Source organism: Hipposideros armiger, unplaced genomic scaffold (assembly GCF_001890085.2).
Source record: "Hipposideros armiger isolate ML-2016 unplaced genomic scaffold, ASM189008v1 scaffold_140, whole genome shotgun sequence".
Classification (NCBI taxonomy): Eukaryota; Metazoa; Chordata; class Mammalia; order Chiroptera; family Hipposideridae; genus Hipposideros; species Hipposideros armiger.
Genome location: NW_017731490.1, coordinates 2,705,741 through 2,731,675, shown reverse-complemented (window position 1 = coordinate 2,731,675; position 25,935 = coordinate 2,705,741). Strand labels below are relative to the sequence as shown.

Sequence of the window (25,935 nt, the reverse complement as noted above, 5' to 3'; positions counted from 1 at the left end):
TTCGGTGGGCACTTCTCTGCTTGTTCACCTGCTGTCTCAGAAACCGCCCTCCCAATTGGGCCAGGTCACTCAGGTACCCTGATAGAATTAGTCCCACAAAGAAGCCACAGACAGCACATGTCCTGACCATCATCTCATTCAAATTCCAACCCCCTAGTGAGCTCTCATGCTCCCATGTTGATTGCTCCTCCAGTCCTGACTTGTCGGCTGAGCTGCTGTCCTCATCTCTCTGGGTTACGGATGTAAAGTTGGGCTTTGTCCATTTCCTGAGTTAGTATCCCTCACTGCCCTCTGTGGGAAGCGGCATCTGCAGCTTTGCATTCGTGCAGTCAGAGCAGGCTCTGTCTCTCTTACCGGCTTTTGTCCTAAGGAGGAGAGAGGAGGATCGAGGATGGGCCAACATCTGTGGCTGGGCCGTGAAGCAGTTTTCCAGCTTACAGCAAACCCCGTAGCAAAAGTGGCAAATGGAATAACCTCCCCTTTTAGCTTTCAGATCACGGAATTTCCTGTGTCCAGACTCTGTTAGGTGACTGTTGAGTGGCAATCCTGAGTGACATTTTATCGCCCAGACTCCCAGGCGCTGCCCGTGTTGTGCCCACTCCCTCTTTTCCTAGAACCACGCCTTTGGACACATCATCCTAAGCTCTGCTTGAATATCTGTAAACAAGTAATTTTTTTTTCTACCAAGAGAAATGAAATGATATCTGGTAACTTTCATATGACGATTTTTAAAAATGATGGTGTGGCCCCTCAAATTACAGATCATGCAGTCGGGGACTCATGGACTTACCTGTTGTATTGGGAGGACATCTTCTTACCTGAAATCTTCAGAGTACTTGTCTGATTCTCCCCACACATGTCCCGTCCTGCCTGTTGATGCTCTAGCTGCCTAATCACTTAACTGTGGGGTTCTGTTATCATGGTTAATGGCCACAGATAGTCTGTTTCTGGAGAAATGCCAGTCATGTGCCTGTATTTGGGGTTTTCTAGCAGAGATTTATAAAAGAGATCACTTTAAAAATCATCACATTTCCTGTAAAATGACAAAAGAGTGAATTATATAAAAGTTCAGTTTTCTCTACCTTTTTAAGACCTTCTTATGGCCAATTCTTATTTAAATTTTTTCCAACCCCTTAGGCTGCTTTAATCTTCTGTATTGTGGAACGTCTCCTCATCTTGAATCATACTTCTTTGCCTTTCTGTGACTGACGTAGAGTTGGTTCCTGGCAAGACAGAAGCTTTTGAGGGGATTTTGAATAGAGAAAGGGGACTTTTCTACTGAAGATGAACTGGATGGGGTTTCGTTTCAAGGGACGATGGAGACAATTTCCTGTAGGCGTAACAGCATATCCAAAGTAGTGGTTTATGCCAGAGATGGAGTTTCACCGGTGGATATGGTACTTCTTCTGTTAGCAGTAGGTGACTCTTGCTTTTTTAATCTTAGGTTCTTAGAATGTCCTGACTTCTTTCAAAGCTTGTTCTTTGGATAATGGCTTTGACTGGATAACAGCATTATGGGCTCATCACCACCGAGGCGTTAACTACCAATGACCTAATTTCTAACATGAGAGCTCAAGTTTTTTTCTTTTTTTTTCTCTTTTAGATCCATTTTTCCTGTGCACCCCTCCTTCAGAATCATCGCCTTGGCAGAGCCCCCTGTCATTGGAAGCACAACACAGCAGTGGCTGGGGCCAGAATTCTTAACCATGTTCTTTTTCCATTACATGAAACCACTTGTCAAAAGTGAAGAAATCCAAGTGATTAAGGAAATGGTAAGCGTGCGACCAGCCCTAGCCTGTGGAGCCTTCAGTTTTCTCTTTTTAAATCACTCTGACGCCTACAGGGGTGGAGTTGGCCATTTTTGGCTTTTTCTCCCCCATTTACTCCCGAATTGCCTCATACAGTGAATGGTTCTCAAACCTGACCATGTTACGGCCCCATCTGGAGGACTTGGTCCAATGTAGGTTGCGGAGGCGATAGGTCTGGAATATGGTCCACGAGCACTTGGCATTTCTCAGTCTCATGTGGTGCCGAGGCTGCGGGCCTGCGAGCATTCTCTGAGAACCGTGGTTGTAGGATGTCTTTCCTCCCTCTTTCCATGTGGAGGTGGTTTAGGGATTCCTCTTCCTTTTATATTCCGCCAAAGGTGACAATTTTAAGTTTCTACTGTAAAGGGAGGTCAGATATATTTTAGTTCCTTAGATTCTGTAGGAAAGGAGTGCTGTTGGCCTCAGGATGGTAATATATCCTGGGCTGTACGGACCTGCTTAGCGTCTGATGGCTTGTAGTGTGTGTATGTAGTCCATTACTTCAATGTCCGCCTTCATCGGGCATTATGCTGAGCACCCTCGGGGCTTTAGAATTGTACTAGTCAAGGTAGTAGCACTAGCCACGTTAAGTAAAATTTGTCATTTCAATTTCTCAGTCATGCTTCAAGTGGTCAGTAACTACATGGGGGCTTTTAGCTGACATATTAGGAAGCATAGGTAAAGACCATTTCCATCATCAAAGAAAGTTCTACTGGACAGTTGCCCTTTAAAATACCAGAATGAATCTTTTAGGTCTTATGAACATGGCTGAGGATGGGGTTTAAGCTTTAAAGACAAACAGCTGGCTTTTAAATGCCAAATCTATTACTTATGAGCCTCCGTTTCTTGGGTGAGTTACTCAACCATAGATTCTTCACCTGAGGATGGGGCTACTACTGGTCCTTGCAGCGTAGGATGGATTTAAAGAAGAAATTAGGTAAAGTCTGCACTTAATAGAACTTAGAATTTAAAAAAGTTTCAATCACTTAAATGACCAAAGAAACCCTGAGCGGTTTACTTCTGAAATGGCCGCATTCTACCAGTCATTGATCCAACAACTCTCTCTGATCGTTTCCATTGAAACTTTAAATTTGTTACTGTTTAAGCAAAATTTTCTTATGATCAATTAATATTTCATTAAATTGAAATTGTTATAAAGGCAATCCGTGTGTGTTATTTGAGCATCTACTCTTCAGAGTTCACTGATAAATTGATCATGTCCCTTGGGTATGTGGTTTAAAAGTCCTTAAAAAAAAAGGACTTGAGCGTCCATTCTCTTTACAGGGATACGTCACGTGACTTAGTAGACGTGGATGTCAGATTACTGCCAAACAAAGGAGTTGGGCATCAGTACGAAAGTGCCTAAACTAAGAGTTTAGAAAATCATGCTGAAGCCAACAAAAAAGGAAATGATAGTATATGAAAGTTTTTTATGGGCACACTACATGCCGCTTTTTGAGTTAGAGGCTTCTTTCAGTTTTATGCTGGCGATAGAATTGTAAATTAAGACGAGTGACTTGGTTTTAATTACCTGATTCTTAAAGAGAAATTGGGGGGGTTAATAAAAAAGGCAAATAAGTACATTTATCCATGGATTAAACGTGTAACCTGTAATCATGGACTTTATAAAAACGTAATTCTCATAGTATTTGCTAAGTAGCCATAATTTGTGGTTTATTAATCAGATAGCCCAATTTACTTTTTCTGTCTTTCCTCCACTCTCTCATAAAATAGGTCCCAAATATACCTCAGGAAGCTTTGGACAAATTGTTATCATTTACACACAAGCTCAGAGAGACTCAGGATCCGACGGTAAGTCTGGATTTTCTGTCCTCAACAGGCTGCTTTTGTATTCTTTGAGTTCAGGGCTTTACAATCCATTTTGTAAGCTGGCATTTTTATTCCAATGTTATGCTTTGTCCTACGCATATGTTTTGCTCTTTCAATGATTTTAACATTTCTCCCAGCTCCTCATGGCTGATATCATGGAACACAACTTTAGCTTTAGAGGACTAGGGGGGATTCCTGGGGTTCAGCTCTGCTCCTGTCTCCTGTGCTGAGTAAGCTCATCTGTTCTTATGACTTCAAGTACCCCCACAGCGATAATGCCTATGTCTTTATCTTCTAACTTCTCTTTTCTGATTGAGTCTTTATTCCTAATTGTGTTTCCATGCTGGGATAGTATGCTGGAAAGATATAGGGCTGTCACTGGCTAACTCTGAGCCTCAGTGTTCTCATCTGTAAAATGGAAATAGTGCCATGTGCCTCCTCGTAAGATGTTGTGATGATGGGATCACTGTGAATTCATCAAATCTGATGGAACTAAATGGTCTTTCCCCTTTAAACCTATTCCTATTCCTTATTTAATTTCCTTACTTTGTTAGTGATCTCGCTACCAAATTACCTAAATCAGAAACCTTGACATCACTGTTGATACCTTGCTTTCCCGCTATTTCCACTTAATCTGAAAGCAAGTCTCATCAATTTAGCATCTTGGTATGTCACCTGTTCTCTTATCTCTTGTCAATAGTTGTCCTAGTATTGTGTTACCTAATCTGTCTCCTAGAATATTGTTATTTCTTCTTGTCTGCCATTTTCACTAATAACCCATTCACTCCTCTTACGGTTCTTTTTTACTTTGCTGTGGCTCTTGTAACAAATTACTATAAACTCGTGTTTATGACAGCAGAAGTGTATTCCCTCACAGTTCTGGACACCAAAAGTTTGGAATGGGTGTCACTGAGCCTAAACCAAGGTGTCAGCAGGGTCACGCTCCCTCGGAGGCTGAGAAGAACCGCTCCTTGCCCCTTCTGGTTTCTGGCGGCCCCAGCGTTCCTTGACTTGGCCTTGTCACTTGACTCTCTGCCTCCATCTTCACATCACCTTCTCTTCTGTGCGCCCATGTCACATCTCCCTGCCTCCCTTTCACAAGGATACATATGCGTGCACTGAGGGGCCCTTCAAATAATCCAGGACAATCTCCCCATCTCAAAATATTTAATGTTATCTGAAAAGTCAGCTTTGCCGTATAGGTAAAACTCACAGGTTCCAGGGGCTAGGGTGTGAATATCTTTGGGAGGACCATTTTCTAGCTGTCACAGGCCCTGTTGATTACCCCCGGGGCCTCATCGCCAACTCCTTGTCCCTTCCTCATTCTTTTCAGCTACACCCCTCTCCTTCTTGTCCCTTGAACACACTCGTGCCTGCCTCAGGGCCCCTCCCAGCTAGTGACGGGTTGGCTCCCGCACTCTTTGTGGATTTGCTCAGAGGTCTCCTTTTCAGCGCTTCCTGAAGCGCTCCATTTAGAATCACATATCCTTTCCGTTTCATTCCTTTCCCTCTCTGCTTTAAGGTTCTTCATAGGGCTTATTACCCTTGGACACAATATATGTTTTATTCACTTATTTTTTATTGTCTGTTTTCCCTCACTCAGATTTTGGTTCTGGGAGCACAGGGGTTTCATTGGTTTTGGTCCCTGCTGTATGCCCGGCATCTGGAACTTCACCTGCTCCGTTGTAGGTGTTCAGAAAATATCTGTTAAATAAATGAGTGAATGAATCTTCCATATTGTCCCCGGAGTGACCATTCCCACCTCCATTCCCTCCTTTATTTAAGAGGTGGACCCTCTTTGTCTGCAGACGGAAGGACTGCCTGCTAAGCATGGCTGCCGAGTTCCTTCTGGCGCCAGCTGCTTCCGGGCCTCACTTCCTACCGCCTCTTCTGAAGCACCCTGAACCCCCACACCTGGCTTCTGCTCTTCTCTAAGCCCAGTGCTTACCCGAACGCCCCTGCCTCAGATCATGCCTGGGATGCGCTTGCTGTCTGTCTGCATGTCACCAGGCTCCCTGTTCTGTCAGGTTCTCTCAGCCCCTCTAGGACAAGCAGCTGCTCTGTCCAGTGTGCTCCCGGGACATTTGGCACCTGCTTCTCACGCTGACCTGTTGCGGCTGTATCCCAGTGGGCGTTTACCTACCCAGTTAGTGTTAGAACTCCTTGAGGCCGAGTCTTGTTCATTCTCTTATTCTCATTTCTCAGCCTGGTGCCTGGCACATGGTAGACACTGAAATGGTTGATGAATGAATGAATAAATTGATTAATTAATAATGAATTAACAGGTTATCCCTAGAGTTTTCTCTCCCTGAGAACATACTACATTTTCATAAAAGAAATAATTCCTTAAGAGGAATAAGAGGAAAATTATTTTTAATCATTTTGATCTGAATCTTTATATTTTTAAGCTCAAGTACTATTATTAGTCCTGCTAATGTGAAAAACCCTTCAGGGATGCTCTTAAACTGCATAACCATGGTAACTGCATAACCAAGGGAACGTCCTCACGTCCTCACCTGCTTTTTTGTAATATAAAACTGCAGTTAGAAATTTAATATTATATATGTTAAATACATTAGGGATTTTTAAATTAAAGTACGCCCTCAATTTTTAATTGCTAATAATGTGAGAGCAGAGATAACCAAACCCTTTATTCAACATGAAAATGGCTCAACGGTAAGCTTCATTCTGATTTGGTTTTTTTTTTAACACTGGATGTTATTACAAAGCATTTTGGTGTTGTCGGCTGAAAGTTGGTATTTTTCAAATTCACAAATCCTTACTGATCACAGAATGAAATATGAAGGCTGAATTTGTGTCGTGCTTGGAATGGGATTAGAATGTTGTACCTTAGAATGTCACCATATCGTTGAACAGGACCCTTGTCCTGAGAATCCCCTGGCCGGAGTCATGTGTCAGACCTTTTCCATGTTTAAGGTAGAAAGTGGTCATGGCCCCAGGCATTAAGGATGGGAATTGCTGAGTCATATTTAACTTCCAATACTTCCGGTGATACTGGCTGAAGTAATCACATCCTCAGTCCTACCTCCCTTCTCATATCCATCAGTTGCCCAGCCCTTTGAAACACTGGTTGATCCCCTTCCATCCATTCTTTCTGCCAGTAACCTTACGTAGGACTTTTCCCTTTTGTAGACAGATTCCCATCTCAGTTCTCTCTGTCCCTTGACTACCTTACATAGTGCTTCCAGGTGAATCTTCCTAAAGTCATGTTACTATGTTGTGCATCACACAGTCCTGCCCCTTCTAGGAGCCAGCCCAAACTCCTCAAAGGGTTAGTCCCAGGCCCTGGTTACTTGGGAGCAAAGCTTCCAACAGGATCCTCTAGTAAACGTGCTTTCCTCGTTGTTCTGCATGTATCTCTGTTCCTTTGCGTTCGTTCCTTTGTTCATATCATCCCCCTGCCCACTGGGGCATTTTCAGCCCCTATAGCAGTTGTCAAGTGCTCCATTTGTTTTGGTGTTCAATTATTTGCTATTTTGAGTTGCAATTTATGCTTTCTTATATTTAAATATTGTCTCCATGTGTAGGATTCAAATCTGTTGTAAACAGGGATGAAGCAATGTTTGCTTGTAAATGAGTTCTTTGAAACTTAGAATGTGTTTTTAATAGAAAAAAGGATGTCATAAATGGTGGTCATGCTCCCAGCCTAGTCCCCAAAGGGCCATTTAACCCACGATGGAGCTGAAATAAAATACTAATAACAGCAGACCAGCGTCTCATGAAGCTGTGAAATACACGAGAGAGGAGAGAGCAATTCATTCTTTCTTCCTTGGGACATTCAGAAATGACCTTAAGCAAAATGCTGAAATAAGCAAATGTTCAGTGTTTCTTTTGCACCTTCCCATGGTCCATTCTGAACTCTGTTACTGCCGTTCTCTGTTCTCTTAGGTGCTCAGGGACACTTTACTGCCTTCTTCACTCTCTGTGACATTTCACCCAGGACTGTTCTGCCCTCCCAAAAGGCCAGTTGCTTCAAAAGTTATTCTTTCCTCTGGTTTTCAGTGAAAAACCTTTATCTCCTAATGTTACTGATCTAAGTCGGGAATTAGATCAGTAGTAATCTGATTCATTAAATTCACACTAAAGTGTAGGTTACATCCTGTTCCTCTGTTGGATTTCTTTTCATTTTGAAGAGGCTGACTTTATTAATAATAATTACTGGCGTTCGTTGAGTACCCACATGCCTGACCTATGCTAAGTGCTTTAGAGTATTGTCTAATGTAATCCCCATAACCTTAATGATGAAGGCATTATTGTTGCCATTTTAAAGATGAGGAAACTGAGGCTTGAGGAGATTCAGAAATTTCTCAAGGTCACAAAGCTAATAAATGGGGGCCTGATTTGTCTTGATTCCAAAGCTTCTAAGCTTTACCGAAACATTATGTTGCCTGCCAAGATCATTTCAAATTCAAGTTAGCAAGTATTTATTGGTACTTACATATCCTAAGTTCTATACTAGCAACTCTGCTATTAGGATTTGGGGAAGTTAGGAAAACGAGTGAAATTATTCTGACAGAATAGGGGAAGGATTCTGAAAAGCTAGCTGCCATCCCCCTGACAAACCCGTTGACATCTCTGTGGTCGGCAGCCTCCTTTTCTGTATTTCAGAAGTCATACGTTTACTTAAAGCTCTAAGCATTTTCAGGATATCTTAACAGTTCGGCTTTGTGTAAGCAGAAAAAATGAAAACATAGTTAACTGTACATGAGTCGAGGGCAACCTGTATCATGTTACATCCTGTCTCCACCCAACCTCCACCTCCCCCCCAAAAAACATGGATACACAGCACTTAGCACAGTGAAAACACTCTCATTGAATTTAATTGATACACACTTCTTATAGATTTTTTAAAAACTATCTTCAGGAGTGTTTCAAGTGTAAGTGGGCCTTTGTTTGCTTTTATTTGTAATTCATTAACAGTGCGTATTTATTTTAAGCTTGGCCTTGTCCTTCAGGAATACTGAATTCTGCTCTGATGCCCATCTAAAGGGGCTTTCAGCAAGTTGAAACAAGGCTCTTAACAGGCTGTCTTTGCCCTTTAACAGGCACAGTCCTTGGCAGCATCACTTTCCACCAGGCAGCTGTTGCGAATTTCTCGTCGGCTGTCGCGGCACCCTAATGAGAATCTTCACAGGGCTGTCACTAAAGCCTGCCTTGCCAGGTGACTGTATCCTTCCTCCCTGCGTGCCAGTTTCTGGAAAAACAGTAATATAAGTTTAAAGACAGTCTGGAAAAAGTATTGGTCGGAATATGTAGCTGTTTCTGCCTTGTGTTTAGTTTTCAGTTGTACCTTGTTTAGGCATAACAACAATTTTAAGGGGTATTTTTTAGATGAGAAAACTACATAAGTCACTTGGTTCAGGCCACACAGTGGTAAATAAGTAAAAGTGGATTTGGGATTTGAACTCCAGCCCACGTGTCTTCTGAGCTGGTGTTCTCACTCATGATACTTACAGCCTCCCAGATTTGCACTGGAACGTCCTATCCTTGATAGTACAGTAAAACCTTGGATTGCGAGTAACTTGGTTTGCGAGTGTTCCGCAAGATGAGCAAACATTTCTAATACATTTTAACTTGGTAAACGAGTGATGTCTTGCAGTACGAGTAGTTTGTTTCCGGAATGAATTATGCTCGCAAACCAAGGTATTACTGGCCTGTTGCCCAAACTTAGCAAGACTATCACCTTTTCAGTCTACACTAATATTTTTCATACCTGTTTGGAAATGATTATAAAACATTGGCTTATAGAATTTTCTTACAGAATCAAGATACTTGCATGAGACTATTTTAAAAGAATAATAAGAAAGATTAAGAACAACGTCCAGTAGGCCCAGAGGTTTCTTTTGTTTTATTTTATTTATTTTTTAATTAAAGTGTATTGGGGTGACAGTGGTTTGTAAAGTTACGTAGGTTTCAGGTGTACAGTTCTGTAATACATCATCTGGATATCACATGGTGTGTTCACCACACAGTTCTCCTTCCATCACTAGAGGTTTCTTTTAGACTCCTTTCATATGATCTGGTAATATTTTTATGGTGGTCATGACTGTTGTTCATGCATTCCTTGATATACAAAAGGAATTAAAAGACAATCTATTTTCAGTGTAGGAGAATCTATAATTGCCCTCTATAAATAAATCTCCAGTTCAGTGGACAATTTTAGTTGTAGTTAAATAAGATCCTTGTGAGCAACTTGAATTTGTTCTCTCAGTGGTGGGTGTGTCCAGCTAAAACGAGGCTCCTCTCCAGCATCTATAGAGTAACTCTTTGAAAACTAATAATTATGAAAAATAATAAATTTTTTTTCTTTTAAGTGGAAGAATATTAGACTTCCAAATGAAAATTAAAAAAAAATGCTTTAGGTGATTATCTTTTAGGGTCATGAATTGAGAAAATATAGACAAATAAATAGATTCATTACCTACCCAGCATTTTCTTAGAACTTGGGTATAGATGTATGTTAATAGAAATAAACAGTCAATGCTAAACAATGTAAATAGTTTTAGAGCCTAAGGGAAAATAATACTTTGAATATATTACAATTAAATAATCACAATAATTCTGCAGACCTTCATATATGCCCTGGTAGTTGAATCAACTTTTAATTTATTTAAAAAACACAAAAATAAATCAAGTAATGTGAATTGATCTAAGAAATAAACAAGAGTGATCAAAGTTTGGGAAAAAGTATGCATTGTGATATTACTGCATAGAATTAAAGACAAAGTGAACAACTTAAAAATTATGAGTAGAAAAAGAATACAAAAGAGCAATATTAAGCTAGCAGCTGCAGAGCAGCAACAATAGATTCCAGGAGGTTAGATAATATCCTGAAAGTATTGATGGAAAATAACCACGAACCCCAGAAGTCTCTGTTTAGCTAACTACATTTTTTGATGAACACTGAGTTTACTACATTGCTGAAAGAACTACTAAAGGACACAGTTCAGCAAGAAGGAAACTGAATTCAGAAAGAAAGATGGTGTGCAAGAAATAATGATAAGGAAGGAAATAGGTAAATATATTATTAAATTAAAATATAAAAAAAAGTAATAAAAATGAATACTAATATGGGGAAATATTTAACAACAGTGTGAAACTAAAACACTAAGCAGGAGAATATAAAAGCTGATAAAAGAGAAATGAATGCTTTCTTAGTTTCTTCTGTTCTTTAGGATGTGAATGTTGAATCACTTTAGACTTCGTCATTTCAAGTATTCACGTATAAATTTTAGGTAACCACAAGAAAGAATGAAAATGGATCCAATAGAGATGGAAATAAGCAAATAGAGAAAACTTGAGCAATACAACATAGGTGGAAATAAAAGGGGGGAAGAGGGGGAAAAAATCAACCTGAAGAGTATACATGAAATAATGTTAGAACTAAGCATAAATATCACACAAGGTTAAACTTTCTAGTTGAAAGTTAGAGATTCTGATTGAGTTTTAAAAACAAACTAAACCTAATTATATGCTGTTACAAGAGTCACACCTAAAACAGTGAAGAAAGATCAGATGTGGAGGTATAAGAAAATATATCAGACAAAAATTAACCAAAAAAGAAGAGATATAGTATTATTATTAGGCAAAACATACGTCAAAGTCAAAAGCTTGACTGGGGATGAAGATGAGCAAAGAAACTTAATTTAGTAGATTTAATAGTCCTGAACTGTTCACACCTCAGAATTACAATGAAAAATTGATAAATCAACAGTATAATGACAGATTTTAACTCACTTCTTTCAGAGACTGATAAATCATGCATTCAAAAAATTAGAAAAGATAGAGAAGAATTGATGTAGTGGACTTTCTACCAGTGGACAAAGAATACACATTTTATTCAAGAACACATGGAACGTTTGTCCCGTATCAAAACTGACCCCAAACTAGATGAAAAAAAAATGGTGCTTCAGAAGATATCAAAGAATCTTCATTATGAATATTACTTTCTCAGACCACAACGCAACAGAATTCATAACAAGAGCAAGACATACATTTTAAAGCCCATATATTTGGAAAGGTAAAAATACATTTCTAACCAAATAAGATATTAAAAGAAAATTCAAAAATGAAATTATGAAATATTTACAAACCTATGACATAAACATATGAATCTCAACACTTGAAGGATACACCTAAAGTAGCACCTTAAATGTTGTTGGTTTTTTTTTGGTCTTAAATTCACAAATTAGGAAAAAATAGGGAAAGAAAATTATGAGCTAAGCATTCAACTTAGTCAGTGGGAAAAAGTGCCCTATCGGCATGCAATACCTGTCATGCCATTAAAAGGGGGCACACGTGCCTTCCCTGCTGTGCTCCCCAGGCTTTGGAGGGCCATCTAGAAACGTCCCAGTACCGGGGCAAAGTGAGGATGTGTGATAGACACGCTATATAGACGTCAGGGGGTTCTGGGAACAGCAAACAAAGGCGAGCCCTGCCAGTGGCCAGTGTCGATCAAGATGGTCTGACAGGAAGTAATGGGGGTGCATCCACAGGGCCTGGTGTTACCAGGCTAGGTTCTAGGTCCTGGGATAGTAGCGAGGGGGAGGTAGGGCAGGGTGCCAAGACAGGCTCAGGAAACAGGACACAGGCCCAGTTATTGGTTCTGGGAGATGAGGTGAGGGCTTGGTTTTGAAAGAAAAGGCAGCAGTCTAAGAACTGCGATGAAAGTTCAGAGATGAACGACAGGCAGTAAGTCTGACTTGTTACTGAGCTGATGAACTACCAGCCTAGAGCTAGATAAGGCCCCTGTCATACATAGCCTGGGACCAAAGCGAGTCATTGTTGGGAGACAGTGTCATCTGTGTGGCTTGGAGTATTACAGGGATGGGAAATCCAGCAGTTCGTTACCCGCCCATGCATTTGCCTTCTCACTCACACCAACGTGTCTTGTTAGAGCGTATCCTCAAGGCTGTGGGAAGCACCATGAAAGGTGTAGAGCTGTGGGCAAAAACCTAAGTGAGAAGCGGTGTGCTGTTCGTATGCTTATTTAGAACACTGTGGCACAGAGTGGTTAGTTTATAGTAAAATAGCACAAGGACCATGAGTTAAAAGTCATTTCTGTGGGCTCACTTGGGATCATAAACTCCAGGTGTATTTATGGGTGGGAAACTGTTTTAATGTTCAAGCCCATGATGTTCATACAGCCTATTTACAGATGAAGAATGCAAGGGTGTTGTTTTGACAAAATACGTATAGAAGAGATAAGCAGGATTTTTAAATGGAAGGAAGAACCAAGCTGGGTAATATTAAATTTATTCAATAATTTGTATGAGAAAGTGAAAGAAACCTCATTAATCCACCTCCACGAATTTGAATTTATGATTGCCAACGTAGGACAGGTTAAAATATTGTTTCATCTATTGAAGAAAATTTGGTAAGCCAGTTAAATGGTAAACAAAAGTTATGGGGTATACTAAATCCATTTGTAAAAGCATATCATTTTAAGTCTTGTCCTGCAAATTGTGGTATATAAATGAATACTGCTAATTACAAATGAGTTTTACTTATTCAAGCAGATTCAACAAACCTACTGCATCATCACATGTACTTGAAGTTTATTATTTGTATTTCTCAGATCCAGAATGAGCTTCCTTAATTGGTTGTAATTTGTGTGTGTGTACACATGTCAAAAGGTATTTAGGAATCACAGAAAAGCTTTGACTTTATCTTTAAATCCTCCCCTCGTCCCCCAGGTTTCTACCAAGCCTTGCAAGGTCAGCATTAGAAAAAAACCTGGCAGATGCTTCAATAGAAATAAGTACCGATGATAATGTAGAACCAAAACTGGAGGATTACAAATGTAAGTATTTGATTTGTTTCTCTTGTAAGTGACATAATAATTATCAAACATTTTCTATTATTTAAATTTCAATAAAAAATCATTGTGTTTTCCATTCATTTTGTTTTATTACTGGGTTGAAGAAATGAATCTTTTATTAAAAAAATAATAATAAAAGGTTGAAACCCACTTACAAGTTAAACCGTAGAATGCTTCTTTTATTTCCATGCACACCAGATATAGGTCCTCGCCTCACCCCCACTCTCGCTCCAAGAGTCACAATGGACACGAACATAATGTCTGGTGCAAACTGACTTGTGTGACCTTGTTTTACCTTTTTTCCCAACTGGTTTTCACCACAGAATCTAAAATTCTGTTTTCTTTGCACAACATTTGCATTTTGAGGACCACCCATTGTCTTAAGGGACATGTGTGGGAAGCCAGTCTAGGTTGACCTAGAACGTGAGAATATTCAGTGTTCTATTTCATGCCTCCCTACTGTTGCATTTCCACAAGTATTGTCTTGTGGTGCTTTTCTCCTGGGTAGCCGTAAGGATAATTTTCATTTGGAGGGAGGTTTAGCTCTTCCTAAAATGTTCCTCATTCTTCAATTACAGCACTGTCACAGGTTCTCTGATTTTTTTGAGGTAATTCCCTGTTTTATCAAAACGTCCAATGTGTGACCTCTCTCCACAGGGGACTATCGTGGTTTTCTTTGTAGTAGGTGTTTTTGATCGTTGGGGGTTATACTGAGAGAAGAATTTGGTATTGAGGAAATTAGATGCCTTTCTTCAAGAAAAATTATAAACTCAGCATACTGATGGATCTGGGTACAGATACACAGCGTTAATTCAAAGAGACAGAGTAACTTTGGGACTTTTTAAGACTCGTAATGTTACTTGACTGAATTTTTTAACATCTCCAAAGAAAAGCTGCATCCTTCACATTATAAATTCTTTAGTCCTGCCCACAGGGCAGTGTTAGCGGTTCCCATCTAAGCCTTGTGAGGGATAAGGAAGCTAACTTAAGAGACTTTTGATTCATCTGGTTCCATTCATCTTGAATGCCATCTCTCTTGTGGAGAATTCATTTAATTCACTTTCCTTGCTCAGAGGCCATGCTCACCAAACGACGTTCTGGTAAGGACTTGGCTTTTTCCATGCAGGTCACCCTCCAAACGATATACTGATCTGACACCATGTGTCATATTGTCATATGGCAGGTGCAGTTTTCATTGCTATGTAATATGTTTGCAATTCTGGTTTTATATATACAAAATAGAGTTAGGTTTATCTTCTGTTGTAATGAGAAGATCAGGTTTTGATCCTACCAGGCCGAGGACCTTGACAAATATACCACAATAATGGCGTCCCATGAGATTTCTTAGAAGATTGCTCGCCAGTTTTCTCCTGGAGAAGTACAGTATCACCACTGTGCATGCATTTCCCTTTTCTAGCTTGAAATTTTAACAGTAAGCACGGGTTGAGTGAATTAAATTGTCCTAAAGCCCTAAATGTACTGAACTAGAGACACTCTATAAAGTAAATCCTAGATGATATCACATGCTGTGTGAATCTGAGATTGTGTCATCTCAACATTCAAGTGCATAGTAAACTCACCAACACAGTCCTGCTGTTTCCTTTTACAGCTACGTATTGGGTCTATTTCAGAGACCTGGTGACAGTAAATAAATAGTAGATTCTCAGCACGGCTACTCATGGGTTCCTTCCTGCAAGAACTAGTGAATAAAAGGAAAATGGCTAGAATCTATTGAAGGAAGGGGCCCACTGTGCTTTGGCAAATAGGGAGCACTCAGCAGTGATTAAACAGGCTGATCGCTTAATTCTTTTTAGCTCAGAATTGCTCACGGTACTCCATAGACGCCAATGTTGCTTTTGCACCGTCTTTCAAAATGCTTTACCGCAAAAATAGCAAATTTTCTTATGTGAAGTAGGGGGGTAAAAAGATAGGTTAATTGTTTCAGATACAGTAATTTTCTACCTGCTTGCTCGGGCAGTTACACAGGATGGAATATTTGGAGTCAAAGGATTGAGCGTCCCCCACGGGGCAGAAAGAACATCAGACTCTCCTGAGTTCTGTTTTTAGCTCTAGCCGTACTAGCTGGGAGATTGTAAGCAAATTACCTAATTTGTGTTCTTCTCAGCTTCTTCATAATTCTTGTCTCATTGTTAGGAAAATTACATGAAATTGTATGAAGAAACCATGAGCCGAAGCTCCTGCTTTGGGATCTGGTACATAGAAGGCTCTCAGGAAAGGATAGCTTCTGTGACTGATCATCAGAAAAACAACAAGTACTATTAGTGTTATTATTGACCTTAGAATATGTTCAGATGGTGAGCATGTGTGTCTGGTTACTGCAGAGAGTACACATGCAGTATTGTCCCTGACTTCAAGGAATTGATTATTTAGTTTCCTGGCTTCAGGGAGCTCAAATTCTGCTCTCGACCAACTGTAGGAGACAGGACAGTTATAATTACCACAAAATAATTGTGTAGCACCTGGGGCGCTTATTTCAAAATATCCACCTCCTGGACTAGCCCTGCAAACAGTAATTTGAGAGCTCTGGGATGGATGGGTTTATCGGTATTTTTTACTAGACTGCTAGGGGATTCTCATAGGTGCTTTTTCAACGGATGGGTCCAAAAAAATGATATTCAAGGTACTTCAGAGCTTTTAAATGTGTATTCGGTTTATATATGTGTTATAGTCTTTGACTGAACAAGCTTATTAAGATGACCTAAAAAAAGAAGATGACCTGGCTGAGCTCTGAGTTTTGTTTTCCCCTCTCAATTTTATCTGTATGCTGTTTGCTATATACATTGTTTTAAATAAAATTTATTACATTTTGGAACATTTTAAGCTTTTTGTAGAGCTTTAAACTTTTTGATGAAGAGCTAAAAATACTCAGGCTAATAAAACACCTTCAAGGTTTCTATTACCACCTTCAAGCTCATTTCTTTTATACATTAAATTAAAATTCCTTGACAAGCCCACGGGATGTTAAAGATGCTGTGTCGCATTCTGTATGGGCTGGACTTGACTTCTCTGAGGATGGTACCACGAGTCATTCTCCGTCCTGTGTGACATTCTCAGGTGAAGTCGCATCCGGATCCCTGAGGATTGGAGCTGTCAGCGCACCGATCTACAATGCCCATGAGAAGATGAAAGTGCCTGACGTCCTGTTCTATGACAACATTCAGGTAAGGTCATTGCCTTGCGTTCACGGACACGTTGCCACCTACACTGTAGCTCTTCCTTCTAGTTCAAGTGAAACTGTTTATGTTTGTGATTTGCTAAGTTCAATTCAAATGATGCGAAACAAAGGGTTGAAACATCTTCTATTAATGCGTTGTAAAATTGCGAGAGCTGCTGCTATGATTGGAGCATAATAAAGTTTATATGTACACATACACTATGTTTTAGGTAAATAAATACATATATTGTTAAACTAAAAACAAAGTCGAGATAATACTTATCCTCTCTTTTGCTTTCCTGGCTGTTAAACCATTTTAGTAGTTCAGGGAGGGATGTGTCCTATGCATCTGTTCGTTCACATTCCTTTTCTTTTCCTGAAAATTTATAGTGTTTTTCTGTTCTTTATTTTTTCTTCTTTTTCTAAAGGGATGTAGGTAATTTCCCACATGTAAACTAACCTATAATTATGAACCTTCTACTAAGACACAGAAATAAGTGTGTACCCAGAAAGCTTTATTGTAGATGTTCATTTTAAGAAGAATTTTTTCCAAAGAAAATTATCCATAATATAATGTTTTTTTTCCAGAGTTTCTGTCAAGTGGTTATATATTCATTTTACAGTAAAACACATACTTAAATTTTCTGTAATATTTGGTCACTAAAGTACATGTAAATAATAACCTTACATTTACAAATTATGTTAGAAGAACTTCTACTTACAGCCTTCACTATAGTAGGGATTTAGGGATACTAAAATAAAATTTCTTTTTTATCTGCCATTTTTCCATCCTATTTGTTGTCTAATGAGTACCATAATTTATATCCCTACCTGATATTAACAACTTAGAAAGTATCTAGGAAAATTCTTCTTTCTCAATAAAAATATTGATTATATATTTTGAAATATGTCAACACTTGAATCATCATGTGTGGCACAGCAAAAGGCATAACCCAATTGCTTTTTATTCATTCCGTAGCCTGTTAACTAATGTAGATTTTTTTTTTCTTCCAGAGCATTAATGCTCTTATATAAACAGTGGACAAATGAACAGAAAATGAAGTTACTTATGAGACACAGAAGAGGGAAAAAAATCTTATCTATCAATAGATAAAAACATGATTGTAAGGAAAATATTCTACTTTGAAGCGTTGATGGTATCATACTCTGTCCCCATATAGAAAGGAATAAACAAAAAAGAATCAGGAAACTGCTATAAGTGACCATTGGAAAAGCTCCCTGGTAGCGAACGTTGAGGAGATTTGCCAGCATCTGAGGATGCAGAAGTTCAGTAGCAGGGGGAGCCCTGTGCCCTTGAACAGGGCCTGTTGCCATGGCGCCTGTGACACAGACACTGAGGACTTCAGGGCTGATGTGAACTTCACAGGGGCCCTGAGGGACTGTCTGTCGCCTGTCTCCACACATTCCTGCTCTTCAGAAAGCCTTGTGAATTAACCATTAATGAAATATTTTAGCTGTACTAGCTCTAGGGACAGTGGCGTGATGACACGTGCTTTCGTTGCATGTATTCCTATGTCCTTTATGCCACACCTCATCTCTGAGGCCATTGTCTTCCATGCCTCTGGCACATTTAGATGCTTCTCTACCATCTTGTTCTATGCCCTGTGGTCCCCTTAACACATTGTGTTGAGACCGATTTTTTAAATGTTTTTCCACACCACTAACGCAAAGTGTGGTGTTTTCTTTATTTTATATCTGTAGCAAATAACATAGTGACTACTGAATAAATATCTGTAGAGTGAATTAATGAATTAATGAAAGGATAAGTAAGATTTTGAATGTTCATGATTAGTATTTCATTAAATTTCTGATTAAGGACTATTCCACTTGCAGCAGATAGAAGGAGAAATTGGAGGAAAACGTTTAATTTGCCTTTGAATAAGCTTAACGAGCTTTAGATCTGAAAAAATTTTTAAAATATCTACCATGTTTCAAGCCTTGTCCTAAGGTATTAGGACACAGAAATTAAAATACACACACACATGCACGCACGCGCGCGTAAGCAAGCACACTCCCACACAAGTGCCTGTATCTGTTGAGGGGAGAAAGACAAGCATGGTTACCGTACAGTGTGATGGAAGTACGTGCAGGTTACCATGGCAGCACTGATGAGGCAATGGTCCCAGATTAGAATGATCATGAAAAATGAGTTAACCAGGCAAAATTGAGAGTCACTCAGCATTTGCAGAGACTTGGCTATGTGACAGAGTAGCTCATTTAGGGAGCTACATATAATTAATTGTCAATGGCAGAGAGCTGAGGTTGCAAATGGAATAGTGACAGGAGATGGAACCGATGCGTTAGGAAAGGGCTGGGTCATCTGGACCTTGCTAATTAAGGAATTTGGATGCTGTTCAGAAGAGTGAGGAAGCCATTGAAAGATTTAAGCCATTTCCACTTTTGCTAACTTTGCATTCCCTCTTCCATGTCGCCTGAGTTGGAACCAAGGCAGAGAGAGACTAGTGAGGAGGAGGCTGGAATGGTCCAGGTGAAGTTAGGAAGGATCTGAACAAAGGCAGTGACCATGGGGACGGAGTGAAAAGGACACATTGCAGGGCTATTTCAGGGGTAGGCAGAATCAGTAGAACTTTGTGTTAGATGAAAGACCGAGATTCTCGCTCCAGAAGCACATAGTCTGGTGGAAAAGCAAAAAGAAACACAAAGAGGAAATGATTCTAAATTGTGCCCATGACCTGAACATGATGTAGGAGGAGAGTGGTAGGAGACGAGGCTGAGACCAGATCAGTAAGGTAGGAGGTGACCTTTGTTGCTAAGGTATTAGGGGTCATGTAGGAATTTTCAAGAAAGAAGTGACAGGGGCCTGCCGAGTGGCACGTTGGTTAAGAGCTGGCTTGGGACGCCAGCTCTGAGCAGCAGGGACCTGGTTCGGATCCCACATGAGGGCCAGTGACACTGCCCTCTACAGCTAAGATGGTGAACAACAGCTCTACCTGGAGCTGGGCTGCCATGAGTCGCCGGCAATGGCATAGGCTGCAGTGGAGCTGCCGTGGGCTGCCATAAGCTACTGTGAGTGGCTGGCAGCCAGCGTGAGCAGCCAAGAGCCACTGTGACCGACTGCCTCACCCAGGAAGAGTGCAATGATAACACCAACATGGGTCAGTGAAGGGACACCCTCCACAACTAGACTGAAGAACAAAAGGACAGCAACTTGTCTGTTCACCTCCCCCAATTCCCCAGTAAAATATTTAAGGAAGGAAGGAAGGGAGGGAGGGAGGAAGGAAGGAAGGAAAGAAGGAAGGAGGGAAGGAAGGAAGGAAAGAAAAAAGAAGTGACAGGATTTTGAATAACAAATAGTCGGTCAGTACAGGCATACCTCGGAGGTACTGCAGTTTGGTTCCAAACCACCGCAATAAAATGAATGTACCAAAAGCAAGTCATAGTCATTTTGCTGGTGAGGGGTCTTACTTCAATTTGTAAAAAACTCAACACCTGCGAAGCATGATAAAGTGAAATGAGGTATGGCTGTACTGCAGAGAGCATGTCAGCTCAGGCGAGACTGAAGTAGAAGCCAAACTGGCTTGTCAAAATCTAGGCCAGAGATCATAAAAGCTGAGTGAAAACTGTGGGGAGAACACGGAAAGGACAGATTCAGTTGACTTTTTGGTGGCTTAATAACCTAGACTTGGTATGTAATTGTCTGTTGATATGGGAGGAATGGGGTGGACAGGATTAAGATGACAGGGGTTTGGTCAGGTGGTAGAAAATGGCATTATTAATCAGGATAAAAGATACAGGATAAAGAAGGAAGTGGAGAGGAAAGTATTGAACCGCGTTTTGGACGCGTTGAATTCGAGGAGACTCGGAGATGACCGTGTGGTTCCATAGTTATCAGAAATGCAAGGCTGGAGCTGAGCAAGTCCTGCAAGGCCAGTGCAGATCGGGTAGTAGCCGCCATGGCATGGACGAGGCAGGGGTTGGGGGCGTAGGGTCAGCAGTAGCTCTTCAAGAGCTGGCCTTGGGGTCCCCGGCTCTGCACACAGCCCCCCTTCGCTCCTCAGGTGTGTGCCCGTGCACGAGTAGACACAACCTGCTCTGCCTGTACCGTGACTCCTCCCCCAGGGAAGCATGTACGAGGTTAAAAAGAGAACAAATGAAGGGACACGGAGGAAATGTAAGGAGTTACTACCAGAAGATCCAACCCAGGAGGCGAGAAATTGTTAGGGAGGTAGGAAGGGCTCTGCAGAGACGGACATCTGGGAGCGGAGACTTAAGAAATTGGGGTACTAAGGAGGTCAGGCGGTTAAGAGAAGAATTATGTAGGTCGTGACCGCCGCCTTAGCTAATGTGGCTGCTTTGAATAATCTAGTTAGATGTAATGAAGGCATGAAGGAGGACGGTATGAGAAAAAGTAGACTGTAGACATAGTTTGGATTATTTTTCAGCATTTACATTGCTTTTTTACCTGATTATGCAGGCGTTCATTCCAACTTTAATGTCCGTTCTTTATGCAGATTAACCCATTTATTTCTGGAAGAACTTAATGTTGTCTGGTAATTGCCACTGACTTTTCATCATAGTTAGAAGAGCTCCCCAGACCCGGTTACCACTAGACCCCAGATTAAAGAAGGGTCCTAGGATTCCCTTTTAACTAGGGTAACCAGGCACCTTGCTTTGCTTAAGATAGTCATTGTTTACATTTCTTGTCCCAGCATAATTATTAAAAATGTCTCTTTTGGTTCTTAAAAGCATTCCAGAAAGGACAATGAATTGATATCTCATCCTACTCCAAGCCTTGTTAAAATTCTAGCTCCATGCTGTATCTGAAAGCATTTAAAACAAAACAAAAAAACCTCCAAGATGAACATTAGGGAATACTCATCTGCTTTTGAAAGGGTGGGGAAACTTTCTCAATTTTTCTCTCTAAGAAAGAAACTCTGAAAGAAAATATTGCTTAATTGGACAAGTAAAAGGAAAAATGTTCGAGATATCAAAAAAAAAAACAACCCTCCATAAACCAAGGTGAGAAAAGAAAAGCAAGTGACAAGTTAGAAAAATATCTGCAGCCTATATTAGATGCAAAATGAGCCAATTTAAGCAAAAAAGAGAGACTTAATCAGATATTAAGATTGAGACAATTATCCATCCCATGGCGAGCTACCGGGTCTACACTGCCTTTTTTACAAATAGGGAACTTCAACAACTTCAGTCCTTATGAGGCCATTATCGTTCTGATTCAGAAAGCCAGAGGAAGTAATAGGGATATTAATTGTCCTGGGATATAGTTCTCGCCTCTACCCCCACCCTCCAGAGCCTTCATGACTTACTTAAAGTTGTCCTACTTCTCAACATACAAAAGAGCAGTGTAACTTCCTCTGTGGCTCTTGTGAACAACTTTAATTCTGTTCTTTTATTATATTGTATAATTTGAATTAAAAAATGTGCAAGGTTAGTAATATACCTTTAATTCCAAAGCTATACATCCATAGTGGTTAAGGGTATGTCAGTGTAAAATGTTCCATGGAAACCCCCAGTTATTTTAGAAAGCCTTTGTATATTTACCTTAGCAAATGTTCATTTAAATATTACATTAAATTAGAAGCCAACTCTATATCGTGCAGTTGCTGAAAAAATGTTTGAAATATTGGTCAGTGGCTTAGTTTTGCTCCTGTGTACTATTTCAAGTTTTCAGCATCAGGGGCCTAATTGGTTATATAACTTACTTATAACCACAGCATTAATTTTGTTTTTCTAAAAGCATCAAATTGTTTGTCTATTATAGTAGGTGTTTTCCTTTCCATGAAGATACTGTTAGAGCTAACTGTCTTATTTCATCTCGATTATATAAAACACAATTAACCTGTCGTCTCCTTTTCTCTAGCACATGATAGTGATGGAAGATATGCTCAAGGACTTTCTTCTTGGAGAACATCTGTTACTGGTTGGTAACCAGGTGAGTTATGGCTGGAACTCAGGCACTAGTGAATAATTGATAGTAACGGCTCAACAGTAAGTGTCTCCTCTTTGTTGGAAAAAGTTTTTAGAAATGATTCTTTTCTGTTTCCTAAGTGACTAGTTTAATTAAACAATGAGGGTCTTCTACCTTGTAACCTTCAGAATCATCTCAGGGCTTCAATCACACCCCATCCAATCCCCGTCCAGCCCTGCCCGTTCTACCTCATAAGTATCTCCTCTTTTCCCCCACGTGTGTCACTCTAGCCCCGCTCACCAACACCTCGCACCTGGACTGTAGCGATAGTTGCCTAATATAGCTGTACCCCTGTCGTATACCCACTTGCTCTACTGTGCACTCTGCTGCCAGATCGATACCTGAAAAACTGAAATCTGATCAAGTCTTCCTTTTTTGCTTAAAGCGACTCCCCACTGCCCTCAGGTATAGCCTTCAGTATGGCTCTCAGTGTCCTGCAGGGTCTGGCCCACTGTTTAGTCCTGAGCCTCCGCTCCCTCCCACCTGGCACTGTGTTAGCTGGAGCCACTCTGAACTTCCGGCAGCTTCTAATTGCTGCGCTGGCCCTGGATCCTTGATCCGTGCCCTTCTCTGCGTGGAGCCTCCAACCCCCTTCCCACACCCCCTCCCCTAACTCCAGGGAGGGCTCCCCTCATCCGTCCCTACCCGGTTCGGCTGCCCTGCTTCTGCGTCCTCCTGTCCCCCTGTCATCACGCTGGTCATGTGGGAATCAATCACCGGATTCCCACATAGAATGATGTCTTCGCAGCCCGAGGGCAGAGACCACAGTCCTTTCGCTCATCTCTGTGTCCTCAGCTCCCAGCACAGTACCTGCTACATAGTAGATGTGTTCGCGGAGGGAATGGATGAATACTTCATATTTAGAGAGTCCTGATAATTTCCCTTAGTCGAATTGTCAGACTCACAGTGAACAGCATCTTTGGTTATTTTAATTAGTCTTAAATTAAGGATAAGAAGCTTCTAGAGGAGTTGGGTCTTCATTTTTTTCTTTAACTTATAGAAACAATGCATATTCTTTATTTAGTCCTTCAAACTTATCATTTTGAGGTGTTCATTATTTTAAAAAATAAAAATGGGCCAATTGAGGGGTTTAATGGTCGCGTGCACAGACTTGGAAGTTAGCTGGCTAGAGGTCCAGTAACTCCTATGTCACGGATGACCGTGACTTTGGGCAAATTGCTGATCTTATTAAAGCTCAGTTTCCTTATATGGAACCTGGGAATAAAAATTGCCCCACTTTATCAGGCTAATGTGAGGATCACATGAGATAATGCACCGAAAGCACTTCACACAGTGCCTGGCTCAGTAGTAGGTGCTCAGTTAAAATTAAATCTGTGTATTGCTGTACTGTTATTATAGAAAGGGCTTTAATGTTCTCTTGTTTCATTTTTTTAAACAAGAATTAAAAGGAAGGTGATAAATTATTCACAATATTTTTTTCATTACAGTAAGTCCCCGACTTACGAACGAGTTCCGTTCCAGTAGAACATTCGTAAGTCGGATTCGTTCGTAAGTCCGACAAAGTGAGTCTTATATACCTTGGACACAAATATGCAATGTAAAGCCAGTGGTTGAACAATTCATGTTATAAGAACAAGCGATGTCTACCATCTTTTCGCCTCGGTCCAATCTCTCAATTATTTTCACCTTTGTTTCCATGGTTATTGCTTTGCGCTTCCTAGCAGTCCCCTCCAATCACCACTGCTTTTCCTCTTGCTTCCGGACATCCTGGGCTCTGATTGAGCACTGGACTACTGCACACTATCACACTGTACAGTGAGCACACAGCAGCACATCTGTGACAATGTCCGGGAGACGCTTGAGGTACTTCCGCGATTTGTTCGCATCTACGAATGTTCGTAATGCGAGGTCCTTTCGTACCTGTGAAAGTTCGCAACTTGAATGGTCGTAAGTCGGGGACTTACTGTATTTGAAAAGTCCTACCTGGCATGCTGCCCCCAGTCTCTTTCCGGATTTCCGGCCCCAAAGAAAAGAAGGCCCTCGGGCCGAGTGAGGCAGTGGGGTGGAGTGAAGGGTAGCCACCGCTGTGCAGGGCAGGGCTGGACCCCAGCATCTGTAGGGATGGGAGACCACCCCCACTTTCGGGCTGGCCTTGGGCTGGCTCAGGAACCAGCAGGTACAACCTGCGGGGTGAATAACCTCAGGAGAAGCAGGCAGGAGGCACGGCGCTCACAGACAGATGCCTGGAAGTCAGTGCCTCGCACTGCACCCCCCATCAGCAGCCCACGGCATCTTGCCTTCTTTTACCCCGATCCTGTCACTGAGAGAAAAGTGGACACAGGGAGACTGTATTCGGTATACACTTGGTACGTTTAGTTAATATTAGAAGGGTGTTCTTTCTTATAAACCTCTAAGACTGTCAGTGTCCTATCATAATAACACCAATGTTGAAGGAACTTGCAAATTTTGTTAAGTAGAGTCTGCTACCCGTGTCCATTAAATTATCTGGTGAAAAAGTCCAGCTCTCTTAGGCTGCCCTTTGACGTCCTCCGTTTCCTGCTGCCACTCTGCCTGCAGCCCAGTGTTGCATTCCTGCCCTCAGACTCTTGTCCTCAGATTAGCTAACCACAGCTTTCCAAACCTACCTCTTAGCAGCGTTTTAACCAGCCTTCGTTCCTTGTCAGCACGTTCTCGTCTTCCCGTCTTTGCCTATTGACGCCCTTTCAGCCCCAGAGTGGGTGTGGCATCATGGAAAAGCTGAAACCCGGAGACCTGCCTTCTTGTCAGATTTTCTCAGCTCTCTATGTGATAGTGGGTAAATTGCTATTCCTCCTTACAGGGTGTTTTCTTTTTTCTTCTCTTTTCTGTTTTTGTTGTTGTTGTCTATAAAATGACCAGACTAGAATGGGATTTCCTCAGGTCCCTCCGGCTGTAACATTCTATTGGGTTGTTGGAAAAGTCATGATGTATTTTTTCTATGTTTTTCGTTGCAAAAATGCATCATGACTTTTCCGACAACCCAATGTATATATTATGCTCTTTTACTAAAGGCTTCCTGAACACATCAGCCTGAAGGGGTGGCCCCGCTCTCTGAACTATTACAGCATTTATAGATTTCTTTTGGCTTCTGTTAGACTTGTGCATCTACCTGCCATCTGCCTGCTGAAGAGAGAGAGCCCTTGAGAAAAGGCTTCGTTCTTTTTTCATCCTCCCTGTGCCTTGCATGCGGTAAACCTTCCACAAACAATTGCTGAGTGATTAGGGAAATGCAAATTAAAACCACAATGAGATACCACCTCACCCCGGTCAGAATGGCTATCATCAATAAATCAACAAACAACAAATGCTGGCG

The 25,935-nt window shown here is 40.9% G+C and overlaps 1 protein-coding gene across 1 annotated transcript in view; it reads left to right on the top strand.

The window, feature by feature from the left end:
• VWA8 (von Willebrand factor A domain containing 8) overlaps positions 1 to 25,935 on the top strand; it is a 315,962-nt gene that overhangs the window by 103,193 nt on the left and 186,834 nt on the right. The window contains 6 exon segments of the mRNA XM_019650364.1: positions 1,604 to 1,772; positions 3,543 to 3,620; positions 8,705 to 8,820; positions 13,355 to 13,461; positions 16,555 to 16,661; positions 22,515 to 22,586. Of these exon segments, the coding sequence (XP_019505909.1) occupies positions 1,604 to 1,772; positions 3,543 to 3,620; positions 8,705 to 8,820; positions 13,355 to 13,461; positions 16,555 to 16,661; positions 22,515 to 22,586 (649 nt within the window).